Below are 26,909 nucleotides of genomic sequence, written 5' to 3'. Positions count from 1 at the left end.
CACTTGTTGTTGATTCTTCACAAAAAGAATACAGTTTTATATCTGTATGTTTGAAGCCTGAAATGTGGCAAAAGGTCGCAAAGTTCAAGGGGGCCGAATACTTTCGCAAGGCACTGTATGTAATGAGGAACAGCAGCACTTGCAGCATTTCTGAAATTGCTTCTTCTGGTTACTGATAAGCATGCGCCCATCAAGAAACTGACTGTTAGAACTGCCAAATCCCCATGGATAGGTGATGAATTGAAAACTGTATGGCTGAGAAGGATGAGGCAAAGGGAATCGCAAATAAGTCTGACAACACAGCAGATTGGCCAACAAAATCATGTAACTAAACTAAACAAAAAGAAGAAGAAACTATACTATGGAACAAATAAATTATTTAATGAATGATAGTAAAAAGCTCTGGAGTACCTTAAAAGAAATTCTAGGCAAAAAAGCAAACTCAGCTCCCTCTTTCATTGAGGCAGATGGCTTGTTCTTAACAAATCCCTTTGATATTGCCAACCACTTTAATCACTTTTTTGTTGATAAGATTAGCAAACTTAAGCATTACATGCAAACAACAAATGCTGAGCCTTCATATTCATGCATATGGAACCAAATAATGAAAGACAAACGCTGTAGTTTTGAGTTCCGCAAAAATGGTGAGAAAGATGATTGGTACCGACAGTCTGGGTGGTAAATTGCTGAGGTTGGAAGCAGAATACATTGTGACTCCTGTTTGCCACAGCTTCAATATAATCCTAGAAGATGGTGTGTGCCCTCAGGCCAGGAGGGAGACAAAGGTCATTCCGCTGCCCAAGAATAGCAAAGCACCCTTTAATGGTATAAACAGGCGACCAATCAGCCTGTTACCTGCGCTTAGCAAACTTTCTGAAAAAACAGTGTTTGACCAAATATAATGTTATTTTACAGAAAATAAATTGGCAATGGACTTTCAACATACTTATAGGGAAGAACACGCAACACGCTCAGCACTGACACAAATGACTGATGATTGGCTCTTGCTCATTTTTTAAGTGCCGGAGAGCAATCAAAATGTAAATTACGTCATAATTTTAAAAAGAATGTACTGACAGATGTACACTATTGAATATCATGATAGAATATGCATAAAATGCATCTTCCAATTGCAACATCTGCCCATGCCCACACATATTGTCTCAAAATAAAAATATATTTTTAATACCCTCAAACACCATTTGAAAATAGGCCATGGCATCATCAATGTAAATTCTGAATGATAAATCTGCACGTTTTACCAGTGAAAATGTCCAAACTGCGTCTGCCTGCCAATCATTTGATCTCAATCAGTTTCATGGGAATGTGCATTTCGATCTTCTTTAAGTGTTTTGTGGGGCCAACTAGAGCAGTTGGTGTTAAACTACAGAGCCCTCCTGTGTTTTGTTTCAGTCAGGGCACATTCAACCTAGTGCTGCACTGTTTTGAGTTTTGGTGGTGTGAGATTTGTTTGGGACTATTCAGCTAACCATCCTAAAAGCTTGTGAAATGAGATGGTGTTTTTGATGTAACAGCAACATTATTGGTTTTAGGGAATGTAAAACAGCTAGGAAGGTAGGCTTTTCAAGCGGGATTGAGACTGAGTGAAGCAGCAGCAAATGATGTTGAATGAGAAACTAATGAGCATGGAGAGCCTCACAAGTTTGACGAAATGACCTCATCCAAAAGTATGTGGACACCTGCTTGTCGAACATCTCATTCCAAAATCAGGGCAGTCGGCCATTATTGTTTTCTGTTTTTACCAATGACCTTCCACTGACCTTGAATAAAGCCTGTGTGTCTGACGAGTCAACAGTATACACGTCGGCTATGACAGTAAAATGAACAACTGGCACCCTTAACATAGAGCTACAGTCACTTTTAGAATGGGTAACTAGCAATAGGCTGGTGCTAAATATTGCAAAAACTAAAAGCATCGTTTCTGGGACATATCACTCGCTCAACCCTTAACCTCTGATCTATTATTGAATAATGTGGCGTTTAAGCAAGTTCAGGAGACTGAACTGCGAGGTGTAACCCTAGATAGCAAGCTGTGATGGTCAAAACATATAGACTTAATGGTTGCTAACATGGGGAAGAGGTCAGTCCAAGATAAGGCGCTGTGCTGCTTTCTTGACATCTCAATCAACTAGACAGGTCCTAGAGGCCTTAGTTTTGTCGCACCTGGACTACTGCCCAGTTGTGTGGTCATGTGCAAATAAGGACATAGGCATAGTTGCAGTTGGTCCAAAACAGGGCAGCACATATTGCAACTAGATATACATGGAGGGCAAATGTCAATGGCATTCATGTCAATCTCTCCTGGCTCAAGGTTGAGGTGAGATTGACTGCATCACTATTGGTCTTTGTGCAAGGTGTTGAAGGTACCGAACTGTCTGTTCAAGCAGTTGGCACACAGTTCAGACACTCATCGGTACAACACAAGACATGCAACCAGAGGTCTCTTCGCAGTCCCCAGGTCCAGAACAGAGGCTGGGAAATTCACAGTAGTAAATAGAGCCATGACTACGTGGAACTCCGTGCCACCCCAGCTAACTCAAGCTAGCAATAAAACCATATATATATATTTTAGGATAAAAGAACACCTTACGGCATGACGGGGACTGTGAAGAGACACAGACTTTTTCATATATTATGTATTGTATTTTGCATTGTATTATGTATTGTATTATGTCTTGTATTATGTCTTGTATTATGCATTGTATTATGCATTGTATATGTATATTATGTATTCTATTTGTTGTGTTTTGTTTCCTGTTTGCACCCCACTAAGAGTAGCTGCAGCCCTGGCAGCGGATCCTAATAAAATACTAATATTAAGTATACCTTGCTAGCAAAACATTTTTAGTGGCCCCCCTCTTTTGTTATGGGGCATAGATCAAATATTGCAGTTTTTAAGCTTATTTGCGGCAATTCTACACATTTTGGCATGGGCAGAGAAAAAATGTTGCAATGTATAACAAATGTAATTCATTCTACTAATTTTGCCATGTGGCGGAGAGAAACTGGTGCAGTTTTACAGCTAATTTCCTTCAATTCTACACATTTTACAATGGGGCGGAGAGAAACTGGTGCAGTTTTACAGCTAATTTCCTTCAATTCTACACATTTTGCCATGTGGCAGAGAGAAACTGTTGCAGTTTTACAGCTAATTTCCTTCAATTCTACACATTTTGCCATGTGGCGGAGAGAAACTGTTGCAGTTTTACAGCTAATTTCCTTCAATTCTACACATTTTGCCATGGGGCGGAGAGAAACTGGTGCAGTTTTACAGCTAATTTCCTTCAATTCTACACATTTTGCCATGTGGCGGAGAGAAACTGGTGCAGTTTTACAGCTAATTTCCTTCAATTCTACACATTTTGCCATGTGGCGGAGAGAAACTGTTGCAGTTTTACAGCTAATTTCCTTCAATTCTACACATTTTGCCATGGGGCGGAGAGAAACTGGTGCAGTTTTACAGCTAATTTCCTTCAATTCTACACATTTTGCCATGTGGCGGAGAGAAACTGGGGCAGTTTTACAGCTAATTTCCTTCAATTCTACACATTTTGCCATGGGTCGGAGAGAAACTGGTGCAGTTTTACAGCTAATTTCCTTCAATTCTACACATTTTTTCATGTGGCAGAGAGAAACTGTTGCAGTTTTACAGCTAATTTCCTTCAATTCTACACATTTTGCCATGTGGCGGAGAGACGTGTGTTTTATATGATATCTGAGTTAGAGTGACTAACAAAATCAATGGGGGGGGGGGGCCTGGTCGGTAATTCAGCCATGATAACTACAGGTTTAAATAGCTAGCTAGACTAATGGTAACTGACATGGGCTAATTGAGTGACTGTCAGTGACTGACATGATAAGAGAAAAACTGCTGATACACAACCAAATTTAGAAATTACACCTTGTGTATTCTACTATTTTACCTCTCACAAACTAGCGGCCACCAGTCTAGATATAGAAGACCGTTATCTTTTGCTGGTGTTAAAATGTAGGCTAAATGACATATGCACATGAAGTAATAAAGGAAATGTTTTAAATAGGACAGTGTTCAGTGGCTATTTACCTTTCTCAGCAGGCAGCAAATCCTCTCAATGTTCCGGAGTCGCTCTCTCTGTTGGAGCCAAACAGGAAACAGTTACATCACCTGCATTAAATATACATATGGAAACACAACAGTTGTTCTGATGAGGTTCAGCAGTCCAAAAATAGGGGTATTTTACAGACCTTAGTGACTAGATAATGTAGTAAGTCCAACTGTCTAGTCACTAATGCCTGTAGCATACTTGTTACAAGCTGGGGAGAATCAGGAATGTTTCAGGAGTGTGTTAGGTATACAGGAGTGTTTTGGGTAGCATTATGCCGCTGGCCTGTGAAGCTGGATTTGCATTGTGTAGGCCCACAGTGAGACATGGATGATGCTGGTTCCTACCTTCCCACTACTGCTGAGCTATAAGCAGACTCTGCATCTACCTCTGCCTGTGTCTGTCTGTGTGTGGTGCTGGGGCTTTGTGGAGTCAACCCAGCACTGCCTAAAGCACTTGTCTACCCCCCACTTCTTGGCCCAGCGCTCCTCTCTCTGCAGAACTACAGTGCAACCAGAAACTGGCGAGGACATCAAGGGCCATATTTAGAAAAACCAATGCCAGGCGACACCATTTCTTGAATGGCGCATGTGAGCAGCATGGCATATGGCGATTACATAGAAACGTTCCCTATTTTGGGCAGTGCTTGTTCCTATGCCTGTTGTGGATGGATACCTCGCCCTGAGAGTCCCAGTCTCTACATGTGTCTCTATCAGACCAAATTGACTTGGTTGATGTGCAAAATTGTCATACATGGGATGATGTGTTATCTTGAGGAGAAATTATATATGAATGACACCCAAACAGGCTTATCTTCCTCTGCAGAGTGCTGGTGAAAGGGGGGGGTTGAATGTTATTTCCCAAAAGCTACATTAATCAAGACTAAACATACATATTTGATTAGTATTTTGGAGAGAAAAAAACACTACAGAAGAACTTCCTCTGATGGGATGTATAATTCATCATGGAGTCGCCTGTAAGCCTCTAAATAATGTAATCTGAGGTAACACTACTGTAGAAAGCCAGTCTAGCGTTGGAACTAAGACCATTGCAACGGTTCTACAGGCTCTGTGGGGAAAATGTGCAGTCTGGTGGCTAATCTCCATTTGAGCATCAGCCGTTTTTTATCTCTCATCTCAAAATCTGATACGCCACATAATCTACACGTCAGTCCTCTTGGAATTGTTCTGGGTTAAAACGGTGGAAAATGTCTTCCATTGCCTCCTTTTACTGTACTGTTTTTCTATTTTAAAAGTGCCAAGTGTATTGAGATGTTTTAAATGCACTTTAAAGTTTGACTTTAAGGAAGTCCCCTTCCACGGAGAGAAATGTGCTATTATATTAAGAGTAGAGGTAGGAAAGAGGATGGGGTTGAGGAGACGTCAAATTGAGCTGCGGGTAGTCTCATATGCATACGCGAAGTCAAATCTGCAGAATACTTTGATGTTCTCCAAGCACATTTTGCATTGCTTCCTCCTCCCCATGTCCTCTCACGACCCACTGCAGTAGTTCAGCATATGAAACCACAACATCTATGAGAAGTTACCGTAAATTAGCCCTATTTTGGGACTGCCTCACCTCATTTGGGCGAACCTGAATTTGCCTCAACACACGTTTTCCCCTCCTCTCCCATCTCGAGGAGTATGAACGAGGCCATGCTAATATATTCCAGTGGTAGCCATGGAGACGCCAGATAACTGCCGAGGTATCAACACTTCTCATTAGCAAGCAATTAGACAGGGCTCGCTTTGAAATGCTACTCAGCGAGAATTTGCTTGACAAGCAAGTGTGCTGGGGTACTGTAAATAAGACGCACAAACGTAAACTGAGGCTCAGGGTGAGAATAGAGAGGAGAGCTAGAGAGGTCAAGGAGCTGTTGAGAGAAGAAGAGGAGTGTTTGACAGGTGAGACATCCTTCTCTGGAGTGTGTACATTCACTGTCTAGAGTACACAGTACACACAGTGCTCTGTTGGAGGAGGAGTGAATGAATATGGGCTAATTACTGGTTCACTTTCTGGAGATGAGCATTTCAAATTTTATTAGGATCCCCATTAGCTACAACCAAAGCTGCAGCTACTCTTCCTGGAGGTCCACACAAAACATGACACAATACAAAACATGAATAGACAAACAATTCTGCAAGCTCTGTCAAGTTGGTTGCTGATCATTGCTAAACAGACATTTTCATGTCTTGCTATAGATTTCCAAGCCGATTTAAGTCAAAACTGTAAGTAGGAACATTCAATGTCAATATAATATCTCAATATAATACATTTTAAATGATGGCTTTAACACAACAAAATGTGGGAAAAGTCAAGGGGTGTGAATACTTTCTGAAGGCACTGTACACTGACATTCCAACACACACATAGACTACCTACGCTCACACGCACACAAATCACACACATACATGCAAAGACGCCAAATCCACCCCCCCCCACACACACACACACACGCACACGCAGACACACACAGACACACTTTCTCACTTCTCACGTACGCTGTTGAATACTCTGTTTATTATCTATCCCGATTGCCTAGTCACAGTTAACCCTACCTACATGTACATAATTACCTCAACTATCTCATACCCCTGCACATTGATTCGGTTCCGGTACTCCTTGTATATAGTCTTGTTATTGTTATTTTAATGTGTTACTATTTCCTTCTTTTTATTGCACATTTTTCTTAATTTTTAACTGTTTTGTTGGGAAAGGGACTGTAAGTAAGCATTTCGTGGTAAAGTTTACGCCTGTTGAATTCGATGCATGTGACAAATAACATGTGATTCGATTTGGAACATGTACTCATAATAACGGCCTCACTGCAGTCATCCATTTTTGTTACAGCTGCTTACTGTTACAATTGCAAGTCTGGATCCTAATCTCTCAGAACCAGTTGCTCTGTAAACACTAACCAGAATCTTACAACATTAGGAACTACCCGTGTCCTTGGCTCTCCCGTTTGACCGTCAATAATATTCATAAGGAGAGGAGAAATGTGACGATCCAGTAGTGGAGGCTGATGTACTGTCAGTATAGTGCAGGTGGTTCTCCAAGCTGGCTTTATATTATGACTTACCTTGCCTGAGGTCTCAGGACATGTGTCGGCTCCCAGAGCTAATACCTAGAGTTTACCCAGTGAGCCGTCATCCCAGGTTTGATATCTGGACGATTACATGGACCTACTGTAAAGCTTTTCTTCTAACAACAACAACAAAGTTTTATAGACAGGACCCAGTATTATTCCAATCCACCCTTCACCCTTTGGAGTCACACTGACATATAACTTATAGTACTAATTTACTAGAGATCTAATTGAAAACGTAACCTATAGGTTACACATGAGTAGTACGCAATTCCATGATCAGTCTTGGGAAATAAAATCAGAACACAAGTACTCCTCTCTCTGCATGATAATGCAACTATGATAACTGCTTCCCCTTCCTTGCATTAATTTATTCACTGTTTTATCAGTCTGATTTTTAATGCAAGACTTAGATTATATTATTTGCTTCAGGCTAATCCCTGGCTGATAGAACGTTAGTTCAGAGTCGGAGAAGCAACAGATGCCATCCGCATCACAAAGCAGGGCCCCATCACAAGAAGGGCCCTGAGCGCTGTGGGGAATAAAGTATTAAAGCATAATGTATTCTCATCAGGCTCTGCACTGGTGTGTTATCTGAGAGTCTCAGAAGAGATAGGCAGATAGGCACTGGCCTCCTCAAAGTAAACAACATTGGCAGTGCTGAAATACATCTGGGCCTGAATGTACGTCCCCATAGACCCAGAGGACTTATACACTACACACAAGGGCTCGCACACACACACACAGACACACACACGTCCACCTCCTTCTCAAACACAAACTCTCTAGGAATAAACCTACTTTTTTTCAGCCCACTGTTCTCTGTGTTGGCACCCCTCCCTGTGATAATAGGCCCTGTCTTTATATATGTGCCTGAAGCCCCAGAACCAGAGACTCACAGCTGTGTGTGTATGTTTGTGTGTGAGGTTTGATTCTATATGTGTGTGTGTGTGTGTGTGTGTGTGTGTGTGTGTGTGTGTGTGTGTGTGTGTGTGTGTGTGTGTGTGTGTGTGTGTGTGTGTGTGTGTGTGTGTGTGTGTGTGTGTGTGTGTGTGTGTGTGTGTGTGTGTGTGTGTGTGTGGATCCCTACTATGGTTGCTCTAGGTCTAGTGTAAGCCCTGACTCCCAGAAAGCCCCCTGGGGGAAGGGCAGATGACAGTCAGCCACTAATTAGCCTGCTGCCTGGGTGTGAGGATGATGTAGCATGCACCCCAAAAATCTGAGGGGGCACAAAGTATGTAAGAATGGCTGGTGGTGGAAAATTGTGCATATTTCAAACACCTGAAACAGCTTGTTCCTGCAATCTAGAGCCATAATCATTAGGCTTAATTCTATGTAAAAAAGAATGTATCTAAGCATACCTCTTGAGCTGTCTGTATCCTCCTGACTGGTGGTTCTTTATTAAATAAACTATATATTTTTCTCTGCATCTCTACTAAAATCTGGGTAAAAGATTAAGAGGAATGGGAGTCTTATTCAGTGCATTTAGTTATTGCTTGCTTTTCAAAATTCTACCAACCTTGGCAGCAGGCATGCTAGCTATGATAGCTACTCTAACTTGATTCATAGCCTAAAATGGCTTCTTGGTGGCTAGTTATGAGGTTGGGAGATTGGGAATCTACAGTATCTGGGCTAGCTAAAGCCAACTTCATAAAATTACTAGATGGCAAGTAGTTTTAAAGAGAAACAATTATCTTTAAAAACAAATCTGAGGGGGCACATGCCCCTGTGCTCCCTATGGGAATGACACTGCTGGTGGCAGAGGTGGCAGGGGAGCAGGGTGGTGCCCAGGGCCATCAATCTCCAATCAGGACTCATGAGGTGGTCGAGGGAGGTAGGAGAGGGAGGGAGAAATGGTGTGGAAGAAGAGAGATGGAGGGAGAGAAAAAGGTAAGGTGGTATCCATGTCACAGTGGAAGGAAAGAGCATGGAGGCCATGGGGAGTGAGAGACTACGAAGTTGTGCAAAGGATTTGACAAAATACATTTTTATGTCAAAGTATTTAAAGGTTGAGTAAGTCATATCAGAAGCGAGCAGTTTCACTTCTTACCAACAACAGCTGCAAATCCCAATAAAACTACACCACGTTTTGAAGTTCACTTTCATTGCTTGAATAAAAACACGATGAACTAATCTAGCAAATACGTTTTGTGGTCAGAGTGCAGTACTTATTTCGTTCCATAGCACAAATGTTTGCTAGCAAGTCTTTTAAACTGGCTTGAGCCAGAGCCTGTCTGGGCAGGTCCAAGGGGTTGCCTAGCAACGTGTGCCTCAGTGGGAGGCAACTTCTGCATAGCCTGACAAATTTTCATTTGGGAATCTGTTTTGACCGAACAGCTAGTGTGACAGCTAAAATGGCTTTGAAAAAAAATCTACACAGTGATAAACGACACAATTTCTTTAAGTGGCAAAGACTGAACACTCAGGCTCTTTCTTTCTCTCTCTCTCTCTCTCTGAGATCACAAGTATTAGCATCAAGTTGAGTATCCTGGTGCTGTTCATAATTACATGCAAAGCAAATGCTACAAAAAATAAGTGTCGCTGTACTTTGAGATCATTTTCAAAGCTACAATGACTTTGAAAAAAGTAACTCATACATTTGCATTTGAAACTGCTCAGCAATCCTGTTCCTCGAATACGCTGTCTCTCCATCCACCTTTTCTCTCTAGTTATCCCAAAGGACACACAGCTGTCAACATTCAAGTGCTGCAGCAGTACAGTCAAAGTCACCTCTAAACTGTGTTGTCCCAGGGACATCATACCTAAACTGCTCAAGTCATTCTCCTCTATTAAGGAGCCAGAGGGAATAATAACCCAGAAACCCCAGAGGGGATTCATGGAGCGGAACCTGTCCTTTATCAACCTCAGTGTCCCACCTCTTTTCTGATGAAGGGGATATAATTTATACAGAGTGTGCACCTGAAATGGCACTACATGGTCCGTGGGCCCAGGTCAAAAGTATTGCACGATATTTCAGACACAGCCAGGATGTTGTGGCCTTTAAACCTGTGATGTGAGGTGCCTGTCAGCCACTCAGTCCGAGTCCAGAGGAGGAGGAATTGAACAGCATGCAGCCATCTGGTTCCTGTTGTATTAATGCAGAGCTGCAGATGACTGAGGGAGATCTTCAGGGTGGCACTACACCTGGCTGTGGCCCCTGGTGCTGTTTACACACCTCCTCCAAGTCCCCCCCCCCCCCCCCCACACACACAGATACACACACACAAAGACACGCACGCAAGCATCAGGCACGCAGACACACACGCACGCATACACTAACACACTCACCACATCTTTGCCCAAAACAATCAGCAGACGCACTCACATGCTCTAAACACGCTGGTTACCCATGCATATTCCAGATACCACACTCATGACACATCATACACTAATTCACCACGAGCACATCCTACAGTCACCACACTTTCCACACGCTCACATATTACAGCCACGTTCGCCAAAATAAACTCACTCCTGGAGTCAGAGAGCATGTTTGACAGTAGTACATGAGTAACATGTAAATGTACTAGCACAGCAGAGAAACACACATACCGCATGGAGTGGATTGCCCTGATCGATGGGGACCTTAAAGTCTGCCTGCAGTTCATCAAAGGCGGTTATCTGAGAAAGAGTGAGAGAGAGAGAGTGACAAAGTGAGGAAAAAGAACAATGTGTTTTAGTTCTCTGCTGCATCAGTGTTAATCACTCACAGTGGCTGTGTCAGTGGCTGTAGCTGTGTCAGTGGTTCTATAGGCTGTCTGGGAGCTAGCACAGCGATTACAACACTGCATGACAAACAGGATCAATCAGACAGACAGAGCTGCATTAGGAATAGGACTAGAAGCAGTGCTAGTAATTGCATAGGGGGGTATTGTCTTTTATAGAGACAGCTGACATTGCATGTCTATTCCCTGTGGCCATACAGCGGCACAGCAGAGGCAGAGAGTGGATGTGTTTGCATGTATGTAAGTCCTTAGGGTCATGTGTGTGCGTGTGTGTATTTTATTAATTTTTTCTGTGTTACACACACACACACACACACACACACACACACACACACACACACACACACACGCACACACACGCACACGCCACAGCCAGCCAGCCATATTTCCCTGTGGTGTGATTCTGGCGGCTGGCTGGCGGGCTCTCTGTGTTGATGCTCCCTTAATTCATCACGGGCCAATGGCAAACAACATGGATGGACTGTTTGTAAACACCTGGGGCAGTGGGGTGTGATGAGGAGATGGAATGTTCAGCAAATACACGCTATATATTCATGCTTATCATCCTCACCATATCAGATGACATCTTGTATGCACACAGTTGACATCATGCCATCTTTGGGTGGTTTCAATAGAAGTCTTTGAATTCAATGTTACCTAAACTGACACAGTGACACCTCCTGCTCACCAGGTGAAAACATATACTACCGTTCAAAAGTTTGGGGTCACTTAGAAATGTCCTTGTTTTTTAGGCGAGAAATTACTACTCCCTTCACAGAACAGCGCAAACTGTCTTTAACCAGAATAGAAAGACGAGTGGGAGGCCCCGGTGCACAACTGAGCAAGAGGACAAGTACATTAGAGTGTCTAGTTTGAGAAACAGACGCCTTACAAGTCCTCAACTGGCAGCTGTATTAAATAGTACCCGCAAAACACCAGTCTCAACGTCAAACTAGAAGGCCAGCATCCCGGAGTCACCTCTTCACTAGCGACGTTGAGACTGGTGTTTTGCGGGTACTATTTAGTGAAGCTGCCAGTTGAGGACTTGTCATGCGTCTGTTTCTCAAATGAGACATTCTAATGTGCTTATCCTCTTGCTGAGTTGTGCACCGGGGCCTCCCACTCTTTCTATTCTGGTTAGAGACAGTTTAAACTGTTCTGTGAAGGGAGTAGTACACAGCGTTGTACGAGATCTTCAGTTTTGGCAATTTCTCACATGGAATAGCCTTCCTTTCTCAGAACAATGATAGACTGATGAGTTTCCGAAGAAGGTTCTTTGTTTCTAGCCATTTTGAGCCTGAAATCGACCCCACAAATGCTGATGCTCCAGATAGTCAACTAGTCTAAAGAAGGCCATTTTTATTGCTTCTTTAATTAGCACAACAGTTTTCAGCTTTGCTAACATAATTGCAAAAGGGTTTTCTAATGCTCAATTAGCCTTTTAAAATGATAAACTTGGATTAGCTAACACAACGTGCCATTGGAACACAGGAGTGATGGTTGCTGATAATGGGCCTCTGTACGCCTATGTAGATATTCCATTAAGAATCTGCCGTTTCCAGCTACAATAGTCAATTACAACATTAACAATGTCTACACCATATTTCTGATCAATTTGATGTTATATTTTAAATGGACAAAAAAATGTGCTTTTCTTTCAAAAACATGGAAATATCTAAGTGACCCCAAATTTTTGAACGGTTGTGTACATTCATACATGGGGATGGCTGGCCGCCCTTGGTCCACAGACTCTATGGTCGACTGGCAACTCGACTGTTATCTTTGTTTGTGAAAGACCCTGACTCTCTTTGAACACATTCCCTACCATACGTCACTGCCATTCTACTTTAGGCATTCATATAGAAATAATTACATAAAAAATAACAGTACAACCGCGATGCGGAGAACATAACTTCTGATGAAAAAGACGACAAGTTCAATGTTAATAATTGACCAGGCTATGGTTAATTATTCAGGAGTATTTTAAAACACCTGAAATGGGTTAATTTTGTCATCATTGGGTGCAGGACTTCTCTATGACTGGAAAGGCAATCATGGACTGACAGGTCTGGTCTGCTCACAGTCACAGTCATTGCAGGATGACGCCCCAAATCAACTCACTAAACTGAATACCAATAAAATGTCTGATGCGCCCAGTGCAACCGCTTGGAAGCTTCAGAAATGGTTCCTCGGTGAGTGGAGACTGCCCATTTGGGGATTGCTGCTCTTTTTGATGTGGCTGCAGGCAGCAGAGCTACATGAAGGGAATGGACTTTATACTGTGTGTTTTATTTATTTTATTACATTTCCTGAAGCTTTCTATCAATACTTTTTTTTAATGGCATTGGTTCCATATCTGGGACTGGACGTTTCTGCTTCTTCATGGTTGACTGGCCTTAAAAACATGCTCACATCTGTATAGGCCTACAGTATATCTCCAAAGACCAGCATGGCAAGTAACATGTTTGTTTTTCCCCCCTGGCTCAGAATAATAAAATTCCTATCTTCTCTTGCCAGGAAAATACAATTTCATTTATACAAGGCAATATAACATACAGTGAGAAACAATGTAACTTAATGTAATTGATGTCACATTGATGGATGAACAACCTATGAGGAATTAATGAATGTGTGGGACTACGTGCAAAACCAACCACAAAGGCTGTGTTTACACAGGCAGCCCCAAATCTGATATTTTTTTCCAACAATTGGTCTTTTGACCAATCACATCAGAAATTTTTCAGAGCTCACCTGATTAGTCAAGACTAGTTCGTGAAAAAAATATCCAAATTGGGCGCAGCCCTACAGAACTAAACCCAAGCTGACTCTTATAGAGCCACTTAGGTTACTCACAGCCTCAAAGATGAAGAGAAATGTTCTTGTACTGCACATAGATCGAAATTTGAAGCAAGATGTCCTTTCCAAATAATAGCATGTTCTGAGGATCATTAGACCTGTGAAGGATCATTAGACCTGTGAACGTCCTATCCTTGCCTAAGGAACCAGCAAGAGGCACACATTAAAGCAACAGGACAGAAACCAAGTATACAAATGACTCCTTCAAAGTTTCCTCCTACGATTATGGTAATCTAACCGGCATCCACTAAAACCGTCAGAAAAACTAAAACAGCAATAGGGGGAATTTTATGGCCACAATGAAAGTGAATGATGTTAACTTAACATATGCCCTCTTAGCCAATGGACTTTCTCTACACATCGTATGGGCACAAGGGTTTTCCCATAAGTCACTGGATCCAGAGGAGCAGTTCACATGGTGATAATGACACTCATAATACATTAGGGGCTTTGCTACGTGGAGGGAAATCACTCAACCATTTTCTGTCGGCGAGTGTGGAGCTGAGCGGAGTGCAAGAGAACACAGTTCATTGGGTATGTTAATTAAAATTCCCCCTAATCTGTTACAAGCAGTCCCAGGAGTGATGGTGTAACCGGGATTACATGATTGATTACTGATCATTCAATCTGGACAGAAGCTAGATAGCTAACCAGTGAGGTGTGATTTTCCTTCCACAGACTGAACGACTTTTAAGGGTATTGAATGAGATTATCTTGTTATTGATCAACCTTGAACATGTGTTAAGCTAGATAGAGTCGAGGGTTTCAGCTTAGTCAATGAACTTGACGACGGCGGTCTGGACATGTAGAGAAGCATCATCACTGAGACTGAAATGATGATTTCTTGGACATGGAAGCTCAACAAATCATATCCATCAGTCAACGCAGTGTCTGATAAGGTTCTCATCAGTCAGCCTCAGTGCAGTAGAGTACATGCCCTGTGAGAGATGAGACCGCCTGCTAACAGACAGTGATTAATGACGAGACATGTCCTGATATTCTAAACGTGTCAGGAGAGTAAAGAGGAGGATACGTAGGTCATGCTACACCTGACAGGTCCACTGACAAATAGGCAGAACTGTAATAAACCTGTCAGGTAGAGGGATGCAATATTTGGCATGACAATTAGATGAAAGATAATGAAAAGTCCCACTGGGCACAGACATCAGTTCAACATAGTTTTGATTTACATTTGGTTGAGTTGTCAACTAACTGTGAATTCAATGTGAAATCAATATCAAATGTCGCCAAGTCATTGGATTTAGGTTAAAAGCTGGGTGAAGAAAATACAGTGATTACTGATTACTTTTTGCAAATCCAATGAGCTTTTCTATGTTGATTCAATGTCATCAGATTTATATTTTTGGTTGAAATGACTTGGATTCTTTGCTGTTGATTGAACTAGTTTTTGCCCAGTGGGATGGATATTTACTGTAGGATGTATGGGTACATTTCACTGTCAGAGTGTATGGGATCAAGTATTACAAGTACCCATGTGATGTCTGGATGACAGGCATGCTGTAATGTGAAAAAGGGCTGGTAATTAAAACCCATTTATTTGACTATGCATGTGACATCACGCCACGTAGCCTGCATAACATACTATTCTGATTTGTCTGTAGCTTATGCCTGTGTTTGTGAATTGAAATTGCCACCCTGCCATCAGAATCATTGTGTTTCTCATAAGTCTCAGTTGGTTGGAACATGGTGCTTTACAAGACCACAGTTGGGCCAGATATATTGAATGTACTGTATGCATGAGCTGTTAGTTGTTTTGGATAACAGAGTGTGTGAGTATGTGTGTGTGTGTGTGTGTGTGTGTGTGTGTGTGTGTGTGTGTGTGTGTGTGTGTGTGTGTGTGTGTGTGTGTGTGTGTGTGTGTGTGTGTGTGTGTGTGTGTAATGACCACTTTACAGTATATTACAGTAATATAAACAGAATGAAAATATCCATGTTGATAATTCTGCTCTTGGCATAAGCTGTATGTACTTAAGTAGCAGGTAGACTAGATAAGATCTGTCCACTGCTTTGAACACCATATGGGCCTGACACATGCCATGCATCCAGTAATTGCCTGGGCTCAGAAGTAAACCTGAAGCTCTCCTTCAGTCTCAGGTCTATTGCTATGCAAAGGTACGCCGGTCGATGGGGGCCAAGAACTGTGTGGACCGAAATCTGTCTTTATATAAAGTTCCGCAGGAGGGCGCAAGGGCTTTCAGAGTAAATAATTATATTATCCAAATATTGTAATACGTTCTTATTGGCATTTCTGTGTTGCAGGGTCTCCCGGCTGGTTTGAACAAAGACAATAACACAGAGATAAAACTGTGCGGGGGAGAATTCGTCTCAGTGTGTCCAGCGTCTCTAACAGATTTCCTAATCGATTACAGAGGTGCATGATGACTGAGTCAAGTGAATTGTAAAACCCTTTGATGAAACCATAGCTAAAAAATCTGCAAAAACAAAATAAAACTGATATGACCATTTAGTCAATTAAGTGGAAATGAGTGGTGTTTTATGCTAAACGTCTGAGATACAGGTTCGCACGTGTAAATCTGGGGATGTATTGCATTTTCCTACCCATTAGAGCGCGTGGCATCAGCAAATGGGGATCTTAATAAAATTATAATTCAAGTTAAAGGTTGGGCATTGAAACAGCACCTTTGCATACATCGAATAATGTATGAATTATCTTGCGCAAAAGGCCAAGGGGTTGTGAGCAGGTATAAATACACTGGGCTATTACGCACAATTATGGAATATAGTCCATAGCCAAAATCATTCATAATCATATTCAAATGTATTTTCACATCTTAAAAAACGTATAACAACAACAACAAAAACAAGTAATAAATCACCCACTTACATGCCATATCGCAAAGAAGATCAGGGAAGCACAGAGGACCAGTGACAGCATATAGCAAAAGGCAGCGAAAGTGAACATAATTGAATAACACGAAAAGAGGACTCAGATGAATCACATTAAAAAAATGAAATGATTAAAGTGCTATGGCAAACCGAGGGGATAACGACTCCATCCATCACTTTGCTTTTAATGTTTGCAACAAATTGTTGCAGAACGTCTCCAACGAAACGCGCATCCAAGGTCTCACTTTGAAGTCGAAACGTTTTGCGGCGCAATTTCTTAATTGGAAATTAGACCAGTGGCCTAGACTTGATGAAAACGACAGACATTTCAATGCAAAGATTACACAACAAGAATATAAATAATATAAATCCAAGCGATGTCTTGAAATGGATATCAAGAGATCCAAATTATGCTCAAAAACATCCCGGATAGGAAGAATTCTTTGGACAGGCAAATTACTAAAGATAATCTGGTTGGCTACAATGTGGCAGTATTAAAATAGGAGCTCCGCAACACTCCTGGCACTCGTAATAAACGGTGTCTTCAAACCACAGTTAACCTATAGCTCCACGATTCAGAAGGCGCAGTCTTGCGCCCCAACAGGTGGATTTAAAGGGCCAGTGTTCAGGCAGTAGTGTCTAATTTACAAATGTATCATTTGTATCTAATTTATCTTCCCATTTCCCATTCAAAAGCATATGCTTTTTAGGATTTTGAAGTTTTAGCAAATATAAATTACTATAATCTATTGTTTTCAAGCAATCTCAAATAATAAAACACATCCAACATTTAGGCTACATAGATAGGCCTTAAAAATCTAAGTACAGCTAAATTAAAAGATGCCACAGATTATTTACATTTTGAGTGTGGCTCCAAGAAATGTATTGGGATAGCAATACGAGTTGCAATTTACTCTGCCAAAGCCTTTGACATATGTATCTAGACTAGGGCACACCAGGGCACCATTATGAGACAGTCAAGTTTATGTCTTGACTAGTAGCCAGGCAAATGCTTAGTAAATCGTCTGTTGGCGCCATCTAGTGACTATGGTTACATAGTATAGCCTACTTGTCTGAACATACAAAAAAACATGACACTGATCAATTGTTGTGACAGATAATGACACCATAATCAGAGGCGCCTCTGGCGGTTTAATTTTTTTTTTAAACTTAGGAACTTAGTCGGGGACTCAATTTACTGTTAGGGTTAGTAAATTAGAATACACAAAGTGCAATTTCTAAATTTGTTAGTGCACCATCGGTTTTCCACTTGTTATTTCAGTCACTGACAGTCACTCAATTAACCCATGTCACCTAACATTTGTAGCCCATGTCAGCTAACAACCATATCTCGTTTCTGACCATAATGATGACAAAAAAGCTAAATATGCTGTTTTAAAATAGTAGCCTACAAGAAAAGGTCTACATTTGTATACAGCACTTGGTCAACAGTACTATTGGATGGCTGGCTAGACTACCTTTGCAACATGTGTTTTTAGCTGACATGGGCTAATTGAGTGACTGTCAGTGACTGACATAATAAGTAGAAAACTGCTGATGCACAACCAAATTTTGAAATTTGCCTTCATAAAACCTTTAAAATGCCTATATAGATCCTTCACAAATTATCTATAAGCAAATTCATACTAAAATGTGTTGTTATAACAGGTCATGCATCTGACACTTTGTCAATGTGGTATAGGCCTGAACCTTCCATGCTTTGCACAAGTAACCCTCCCATCATCTCTGGAGTTAGAGCTCTGGTACCGGACCCTAACCAGACAGGTCTGACCTTATACATTGGTTTAGGGCCGGGTCAGCGCTGTTTTTCATCAATAACTAGGGTACAGGCAAGGCTTGGGTTTTACTACTGTAAATTGAACACTAACATTTTGAAGCTGAGCCATTTGTACTATTTGCTTCCACCCCCCTCCCCCCACAGCTATCTCTGGTTTAATAAGATGGGGGGTTGTAAATTATGCAACCAAAAGTCAACCAATCTGATTTTTAAAACAAATAGAGACTTGCCAAAGTGCCAAAATTATGTGTGTTCCTCGTGTATCCTCTGTGACTTCAAGCAATATTTTAACCCACTTAACGCCAACATTTCTCCAAGCTTTCACCATCATTGTAAAGCCCTAATTTCTCAAGATTATTATTCATTTAATGTGATTAGTGATTCATATTAAGGTACAAAACAACAATTTATTCCCTTATTTTAAGGTAATCCCTGTTACGAGAACTGAATTGTTTTAATATAGTGAAACTATTCCTTTAAAAGAAACATTGAATAGTCAAATCATAGTGTAATGTGGGTGAGCTGGTTCTACACTTCACACATCAACACTCGTTACCCATACTGTAGATAGACAGACTCTATTTTTCTATTTATTTAAGATGAAATCGTCAACACTGTAAAGCTTACCGAATGCTTGTAAAACTTCACATATATTACGAAGAAGTTCTATGATGTTTTTGTTGGTTTTGGTATTCGGCACCTTTGTTTTCGGCTGTTTGAGCACACATTTTCTTCTTAAAAGCAAGTCAAAGTTCGTAGCCGAAGTCTACGCCTCTTTGTCGGTGACTGGTCAAAAACACTAGTAGTAGGAGTGGGAACACGAAGTGTTTGTTGTCATTCAATGAGAGATTAGTTTTCATGCAAATGTTTTCACTTGAGAAATACTGCACCAAACATCGTAGTTAGATTTAAAATTGTGACTAAGTCTTCCTTGGCAAAAACGTTGAAATGAATGACAGATTTATTGATTTATTTTAGGATAATTCTGACTATTTTGAGGAAGTGTTTCTGACAATGTTGTTGCTACAGTGGCCTAGCGGTGTTCTGCTAGAAGCAAACCAACCCTATGTATGTGGGCACCTTCACGTTCGACCCTGTTATCTGTCGATGAGCCCTTGAGCAAGGCACTTAACCCTAGTTGCTCCTGTAAGTCGTTCTGGATAAGAGCATCTGCTAAATGACTCAAATGTAAATGTAATAGTAGATATTTTATTTGACCTCTGAGATGGGGAAACATGTTTTTATTAAGTTGAACATTTGCTCTTTATGACAAAATGTTACAATTGGGAGAAATAACACGTTTTCTTCTCTCACGAAGTTACACTCCTCAAAAGGCACCTAATTGGTGGAACGACCCACCCCTCTCAGAGAAGTGTGTCATTCTCTCCTAGCAACAGCTTGGGTCGTTCTATAGGCTACAAACGTGTCATACAGGCCTATTGTTTCCAACAACCTTTTTGGGCGAGACGCATTAAACTTTATCTAGATAACATGAATGCCCGCTGCAAAACACGGTCAAAGTAAAATAGCTATCAGGATACACTTCCTTGATATATAAAGTAATAAACTCGTGCAAAAGGTGGTTTCCATTCAGCATGTGTTCCTTTGGCGCGTTGGACAAGCTCGGACCCCACGGCAGACACTATTCACATGGAGGAGAGATAAATTACAGACCGCACATTCAGCACATAGAGCCCATCCTAACAGAGTAAGTGATCGTCTCTAGACTTTTGTATACACTGTATGAACATAAACAAAGTTGTTTTAAAAGGGATTCAATGTACAGGGATAAAGGGTTACTTTACAAACAACTGAATGTATAGTCTAGAGGTTAAAGTTTTGTAACCTACCAATCACATTATTATGTGTGCTTTCTCTTTTTCAACACGGTTTGTTTGTAGGGTAGCTAAGATACAGAACAGGCACAGTGACCTTTGCAAGCTAAATCCAAGTCCAGCGCGTTGAGAGGATCTAAGAGCACCAGACTGTAGGCAATAGCATTCCTTTGTAATTTCACTTCATTCATTGACATACCGAGATACATCATTGGCAGAGTTAATGTAAGATGAACACAAAAGACTAACTGAGAAAGTGTTTACTCACACCTCTCCCATGTCTCTGGAACTGGCTTGACACAATGGCATTCTGACAGGGCTGTCTGTCTCATCATTAGCTATGTCACAATGTCAGAGCAGAGGAAGCTGCAGCAACCAGTAATCCTGCAGTGCTTCTAGAAGGTAGCTCAGCCTACCTCTCTCCTTATCTACAATATATATATATATATTTAACCAATTTCATGATGCCTCATCTTTATGGCACCTTACCCTTAACTTAAGACAGCTAATCAAGCTATTGATTGTTAGTTGATGATTAACATTAGCTCTGTCAGGTGTGTAAGTGCTGGGCTGGAATAAAAGCCTGCACACCAAGTAGCTGTCCAGCACACGGATTGGTGACTGGGTACTGTACTTCTCCAGGTGTGACCTTGACTGGAGCTCTAGTCTGCGGCGGCTGCCTGCACCTCGCTACAGTGATGCTCCACTCCCTCACATCAAATTGATCAAGTTCCCTGAAGAGACCAGACTGCTCAGGTCCTTCCCACGTGAGTCACTGGGCTTAGATCATGTCTACAAATGATTGATTGATTGTTTGTTTGACAATACCCCCCCCCCTCCCATTTAATTGACCAATATATAAGATGCATGATACATGATTTCACAATGTACAAAACATTAAGAACTCTTTCTCTTTCCATAACATAGACTGACCAGGTGAATTGAGGTGAAAGCTAAGATCACTTATTGATGTTGCTTGTTAAATCCACTTCAATCAGTGTAAATGAAGGGGAGGAGACAGGTTAAAGAAGGATTTAAAGCCTTGAGACAATTGAGACATGGATTGTGTATGTGTGCCATTCAGAGGGTGATTGGGCAAGACAAAACATGTAAGTGCCTTTGAACGTGGTATGGTAGTAGTTGCCAGGGGCACTGGTATTTCGCTGTTGGGTATTTCACGCTCATCAGTTTCCCGTGGGTATCAAGAATGGTCCACCAGCCAAAGGACATCCAGCCAACTTGACACAACTGTGGGCATCCATGTGAATGCTCCCGGTGGAATTCTGTAAAGTGAGTGTGGAAGAGGTGAGAACTTTTGTCTATCAACAACGACAAGCCTTCAGGGTCTGACAACTTGGATGGAAAGTTACTGAGGATAATAGTGGACGATATTGCCACTCCCATTTGCCATATCTTTAATCTCGGCCTACTAGAAAGTGTGTAACCTCATTCTTGGAGGAAAGCAAAAGTTATTCCGCTACCTAAGAATAGTAAAGCCCCCTTTACTGGTTCAAATAGCCGACCAATCAGCCTGTTACCAACACTTAGTAAACTTTTGGAAAAAAATGTTTTTGTCCAGATACAATGCTATTTTACAGACTTTCAACACACTTATAGGGAAGGACATTCAACAAGCACGGCACTTACACAAATGACTGGCTGAGAGAAATTGATGATAAAACAATTGTGGGAGCTGTTTTGTTAGACTTAAGAGCGGCTTTTGGCATTATCGATCATATTCTGCTAATAGAAAACTTGTGTTATGGCTTTACACCCCCTTCTATATTGTGGATAAAGAGTTACCTATCTAACAGAACACAGAGGGTGTTCTTTAATGGAAGCCTCTCCAATACAATCCAGGTAGAATCAGGAATTCCCCAGGACAGCTGTCTAGGCCCCTTACTATTTTCAATCTTTACTAATGACATGCCACTGGCCTTGAGTAAAGCCAGTGTGTCATGTATGCGGATGAGTCAACACTATTCACGTCAGCTACTACAGCGAGTGAAATCACTGCAGGACTTAACAAAGGGCAGTTTCAGAGTGAGTGGAAAAGAATCAGTTAGTCCAAAATATTAAAAAAACTAAAAGCATTGTATTTGGGACAAATCATTCACTAAACCCTAAACCTCAACTAAATACTGTAATGAATAATGTGGAAATTGAGCAAGTTGAGATGACTAAACTGCTTGGAGTAACCCTGGATTGTAAACGGTCATGGTCAACACATGTTGGTACAACAGTAGCTAAGATGGGGAGAAGTCTGTCCATAATAAAGCGCTGCTCTGCATTTTTAACAACACTATCAAAAAGGCAGGTCCTACAGGCTCTAGTTTTGTCACGCCTGGACTACAGTTGTGTGGTCAGGTGCCACAAAGGGACCTTGGAAATGTACAATTGGCTCAGAACAGGGCAGCACAGCTGGGCCTTAAATGTACACAGAAAATAATAATATGCAGTAAATCTCTCATGGTTCAAAATGGAGGAGCCATAGTCTTCATGCCTACTTGTTTTAGTAAGAAACATTGACATGCTGAATGCACCGAGTTGTCTGTTTAAACTACTACCACACAGCTCGGACACCCATGCATACCCCACAAGACATGAGGTGCTCCTGAGTGCCGCAGTGGTCTAAGGCACGATATCTCAGTGCTAGGGGCATCATTACAGACCCTGGTTCGATTCCAGGCTGTATCCAGCCGTGATTGTCCCATAGGGCGGCTCACAATTGACCCGGGTTTGGCTGAGGTAGGTCGTCATTGTAAATAAGAATTTGTTCTTTACTGACTTGCCTAGTTAAATAAAAATACAAATAAAATGCCCCAAAAAGTATTTTCACAACCCCCAAGTCCAGAACAGACTATGGGAGGTGCATAGTACAACACAGAGCCATGGCTACATGGAACACTTCCACATCAGGTAACTGATGCAAGCAGTAGAATCAGATTTAAAAAATATAAAAATACACCTTCTGGAACAGCAGGGACTGTGAAGAGACACACACAGGCACAGACGTACATGATAAGACACGCACTCTACACGGATGTACACATGGATTTTGTATTGTAGATATGTAATAGTAGAGTAGTGGCCTGAGGGAACACACTTAATGTGTTGTGTTAAGAAATGTAATATTTTAATGTTGCTGGACCCCAGGAAGAGGCAGCAGCTAATGGGGATCCTTAATAAATACAAAATACAAATACCTTGTAGAGTCCATGCCCCGACAAATCGAGGCTGTTCTGAGGGCAAAAAGGGGCTTTTAATGTTTTGTACACTGTGTATAAAGTGACAATAATCTGACAAACAGTACCTCGTCAGTAACCCCTATTGAATGTACAGTACTACATCATAAATAGAACTGTGTGACGTCATTCTTTATTAGATCACTAACGCTGATGTTTTGCATACTATTTATCAAACCTCTATTTATGCCTATTACTCTCTTTATTTATTTCTGTAGAGGCCAACATGGTGTCCCAGACTGAGTGGACGTTTTATCCCAACTTTGGTCAGCCCAGAACCTTTCATGTTGGCAAACGCTGTTTGCTGGAGGGAGGTCACCATTATAGGACCATACGGTGTTCTTCAGAGAGAACTCTGGAGGTCACCATCGGGAGGAAAAAACAAGGTATGTACTGCAAATATTCAGTAGCAGTGAAAACGCATACGTTTTGCAGAATGTTCAAAGTATTATTTCAACTAAATTATCCGATGAAGGCTATTGTGTTAAAGTTGATAAGTAGTTTAGGATTATCTGCGTTTATGGTTAGGCTTTCTGATGGTACATTGGAATGCATGACTTAGGCTAATAGAAGAATACATTCTAGATTGGCTATGCTCTTGTAACAGCTGTTTGAAGAAGGTGAGGACCAAAGCGCAGCGTGGTACGTGTTCATGTTTGTTTATTGACACTGAACACTAAAATAACAAGAGGGAATAACCAAAACAGTCCTGAAAGGTGAAAAACACTAAACAGAAATCAACTACCCACAAAACCCATGTGGGAAAAAGCTACCTAAAGTATGGTTCTCAATCAGAGACAACGATAGACAGCTGCCTCTGAGAACCACACCCGGCCAAAACAACAAAGAAATAAAAAACATAGAAACTGAACATAGAATGCCCACCCTAGTCACACCCTGGCCTAACCAAAATAGAGAATAAAAGCCTCTCTGTGGCCAGGGCGTGACAGCTGTGTAATTTCTCCTGGACAGACTAAGTAAACATACAATTACACACAATTTTATTTCTGGGTTAAACAAGGTTATGCTCAGTGTTAGATAGTATTATAATCTCAGTTAACCCAGAACTAAAATCTTGCATTATTTGGTCAGTCGCACGATTATGTTTACGTAGTCTGTAGACAAGAGAATATATGTATCATAATGTAGCCGCTTGTTCCTCCATTCCAGCCAGGTTTACCTGCCATTCTGCACCTGGTTCTAGACCCTATCTAACACCTGAGTACAGTCCTGACTTTCATAAGTTTGGATCAACATTACCAACAACACATTTTGGGTAAGGTTTTTGTTTTCCTTCAGTTGTGTTGATAGTATATTTGATTGAAATAGGATACAGTAGGCTACGGTGCTGTAGATATACTGTAGCTCTGTCTTGTTTTCATACATGAATTACTACAGATGGCTGAAAGATGGTGCTATTGGTCTTTATATTGCTTTATATTGCCCAGTTTCAGGGAGCATCCCAATAATCTCTCCTTTCACCTGAAGTGAAATCTAAAGGCAGTAGATATATTTCCTTTCAAATCAGTGAAGGGGAGTGGACAAATGCACAATTTGGAAGGAAAGAGAGATAATTGAGACATAACCACAGTTTCACATTTGTGAAAAGATGGGTATCAGCATGCTCAGTGATGTGTGATGGTGGTTTCATACTCACTGTGGAATTGTCCTCTGTAGGTCACTGACCTTCAGTGCAGATACATTCGTTCCTCTTCAGCCACCTCCAAAAAAGACATGGTGAGACATATAACCAATTAAGATAACGTTTAAACTTGTGCACTTCTGGAGACCTGGGGATTAAGAATTGTATTTAACAAGTGATATTATTTATGCAAATGTACATGATTGATGCAAGGTTTAGATGAAGAGGCATTCCAGATGTATAGTATGTTTTGCCATTTATTTGTGGCTGGTGTGTGTGATGTCTTTCTGCAGTATTCCATATGTAGCGAGGAAGAGGATGGATGACAGGGAGGCAGACATACTGGAAGTGAAGAAGCTGAGTAAATGGAGGCCTGCACCAGTCATATTCAAAACTGTGCTGGACAACTGACATGTCAAAATGTTTTTGGGATGAATGAGGAGAAATGGATAACACTTCCAAACTGTATATTATGATCATTCGGCATGATTACAGCCACATGGTTTTGATTCTACTGTAGTTTGATAAGGAAGTTTGGTGGGAGGGTGGGGAACAATGATGTAATAAAGTGTGGCTAATTGTCATGACATCATTTTGAGCTTTTGCCATCACTATTCACTTTTGAACAATTGGGTTATGCAATTTGCTGAGGGGAGATAAGCAACAATAAGCCAAGCAGGGGAAAAAAGTTCCCAGGTGGCCTGACTTTGCTGAGTTCCAAAAGCAGTTAGGTCAGCAACAGTTGATAACCTGACCTCTGTTTTGCCTTATAGTCTGGCAGAGGTACATCGCATAGATTTCCTTAATTCCCAGGGGAAGATAAGTGGTGGGCTTAATCCCTCATTCAGCAAAACAACACTGCTGATCCTGTTCAGGATAAACAGGGACAACTAGGGCTGCCACTATTAGCTGCTTAGTCACTTCAGCATGCCTCAAGGTTAGGGAGGGGGTGTGTACAGGTTTTTAATAATGGTCCCATGTATCTCTGCATTCATGACATGTCGGATCAGGGAAACTCTGAATTTTTAGGACATTGTAGAAAGATGATAGGCGGTAGGCCGTTCAGAGTTTTCCAATTGGAAAGTATCAGAATCAACCAATAGAAAGCGAAATAGAATAATAGAAATAAGAATAACTTATTTCGGAGGTTTGGAGGTTCCGACATGTGATGAATGCAGCATCTGTGTTAAGGTACGTTTTCATTTGCGGAGGCTTTCCAGACCGACAAGCAAAGGGTAGAGCAGGAATCGTATAGCTCAGTGGGTTAGCCTGGGCATGTTCAGTACAAAAAAAATAACGTTTTTGAATGTTTCCTTTAAGTGTACTTTTTTGAGATTACTAATGTTACTGTCCCACTACAAAAAAAAAAAAATTGAATTGAAATACTGTAGAATTCTATTCATTCCTATGGAGGACTGCTCCTACTAGGGAGTGCCAATATGGCCAACCAGTGCCTTCAAAGCCTCTCAATGGCCAATAAATAACATCAGCAATCCAGAGTTCATATACATCGTTGTTACCCATTTCTCTCTACGTATGTGACACTAGCCACAATAGTGGATTTGTGTTTCGTCTGCAAAATCTAAGTCCCTCATTGAAAGTGATATAAATAGTAGATTCATGCCATATTTGGACTAGATACTACTAAACAAGGTTGGAATGTTATGATATATTTGTTGACACGATGGGTTCACAATCCATAGGTAAGGCTGTTCAGTGCATATAAGTATGCCCCAATGCAATTATGCA

At 41.2% G+C, this 26,909-nt stretch overlaps 2 protein-coding genes across 2 annotated transcripts in view; one reads left to right on the top strand and one right to left on the bottom strand.

Annotated features, from left to right (window-relative positions):
* The window catches only part of LOC135505920 (protein cornichon homolog 3-like), a 52,668-nt gene extending 35,513 nt beyond the window's left edge, over nucleotides 1–17,155 (bottom strand). Inside the window, exons 1-3 of the mRNA XM_064925165.1 lie at nucleotides 16,639–17,155; nucleotides 10,744–10,812; nucleotides 4,085–4,132 (exon numbers count right to left, since the gene is read on the bottom strand). Of these exons, the coding sequence (XP_064781237.1) occupies nucleotides 4,085–4,132; nucleotides 10,744–10,812; nucleotides 16,639–16,716 (195 nt within the window). The 5' untranslated portion in view covers nucleotides 16,717–17,155. The remainder of the gene's footprint in view (nucleotides 1–4,084; nucleotides 4,133–10,743; nucleotides 10,813–16,638) is intronic.
* Nucleotides 17,156–19,914: 2,759 nt separating this feature from the next.
* LOC135505917 (spermatogenesis-associated serine-rich protein 1) lies at nucleotides 19,915–25,623 on the top strand. Its single transcript, XM_064925160.1, has 6 exons — nucleotides 19,915–20,146; nucleotides 20,916–21,040; nucleotides 23,737–23,904; nucleotides 24,689–24,794; nucleotides 25,196–25,255; nucleotides 25,454–25,623. Exons 1-6 carry the CDS (start codon nucleotides 20,034–20,036, stop codon nucleotides 25,569–25,571), a joined length of 690 nt encoding a protein of 229 aa, XP_064781232.1. The 5' UTR covers nucleotides 19,915–20,033; the 3' UTR covers nucleotides 25,572–25,623.
* Nucleotides 25,624–26,909: the final 1,286 nt, after the last annotated feature.

The sequence above is a fragment of the Oncorhynchus masou genome, chromosome 19 (genome assembly GCF_036934945.1).
Source record: "Oncorhynchus masou masou isolate Uvic2021 chromosome 19, UVic_Omas_1.1, whole genome shotgun sequence".
In the NCBI taxonomy this organism is placed as follows: Eukaryota; Metazoa; Chordata; class Actinopteri; order Salmoniformes; family Salmonidae; genus Oncorhynchus; species Oncorhynchus masou.
The sequence above is the reverse complement of the archived record's forward strand: the minus strand, read 5'-3'. Positions and strand labels throughout refer to the sequence as shown.

Coding starts and splice junctions, on each gene's coding strand:
- LOC135505917 (XM_064925160.1), top strand. CDS start 20,034: ATGTGTTCCTTTGGCGCGTTGGACAAGCTCGGACCCCACGGCAGACAC. Junction 20,147..20,915: donor ATAGAGCCCATCCTAACAGA/GTAAGTGATCGT, acceptor GTACTTCTCCAG/GTGTGACCTTGACTGGAGCT. Junction 24,795..25,195: donor TTACCAACAACACATTTTGG/GTAAGGTTTTTG, acceptor TGTCCTCTGTAG/GTCACTGACCTTCAGTGCAG.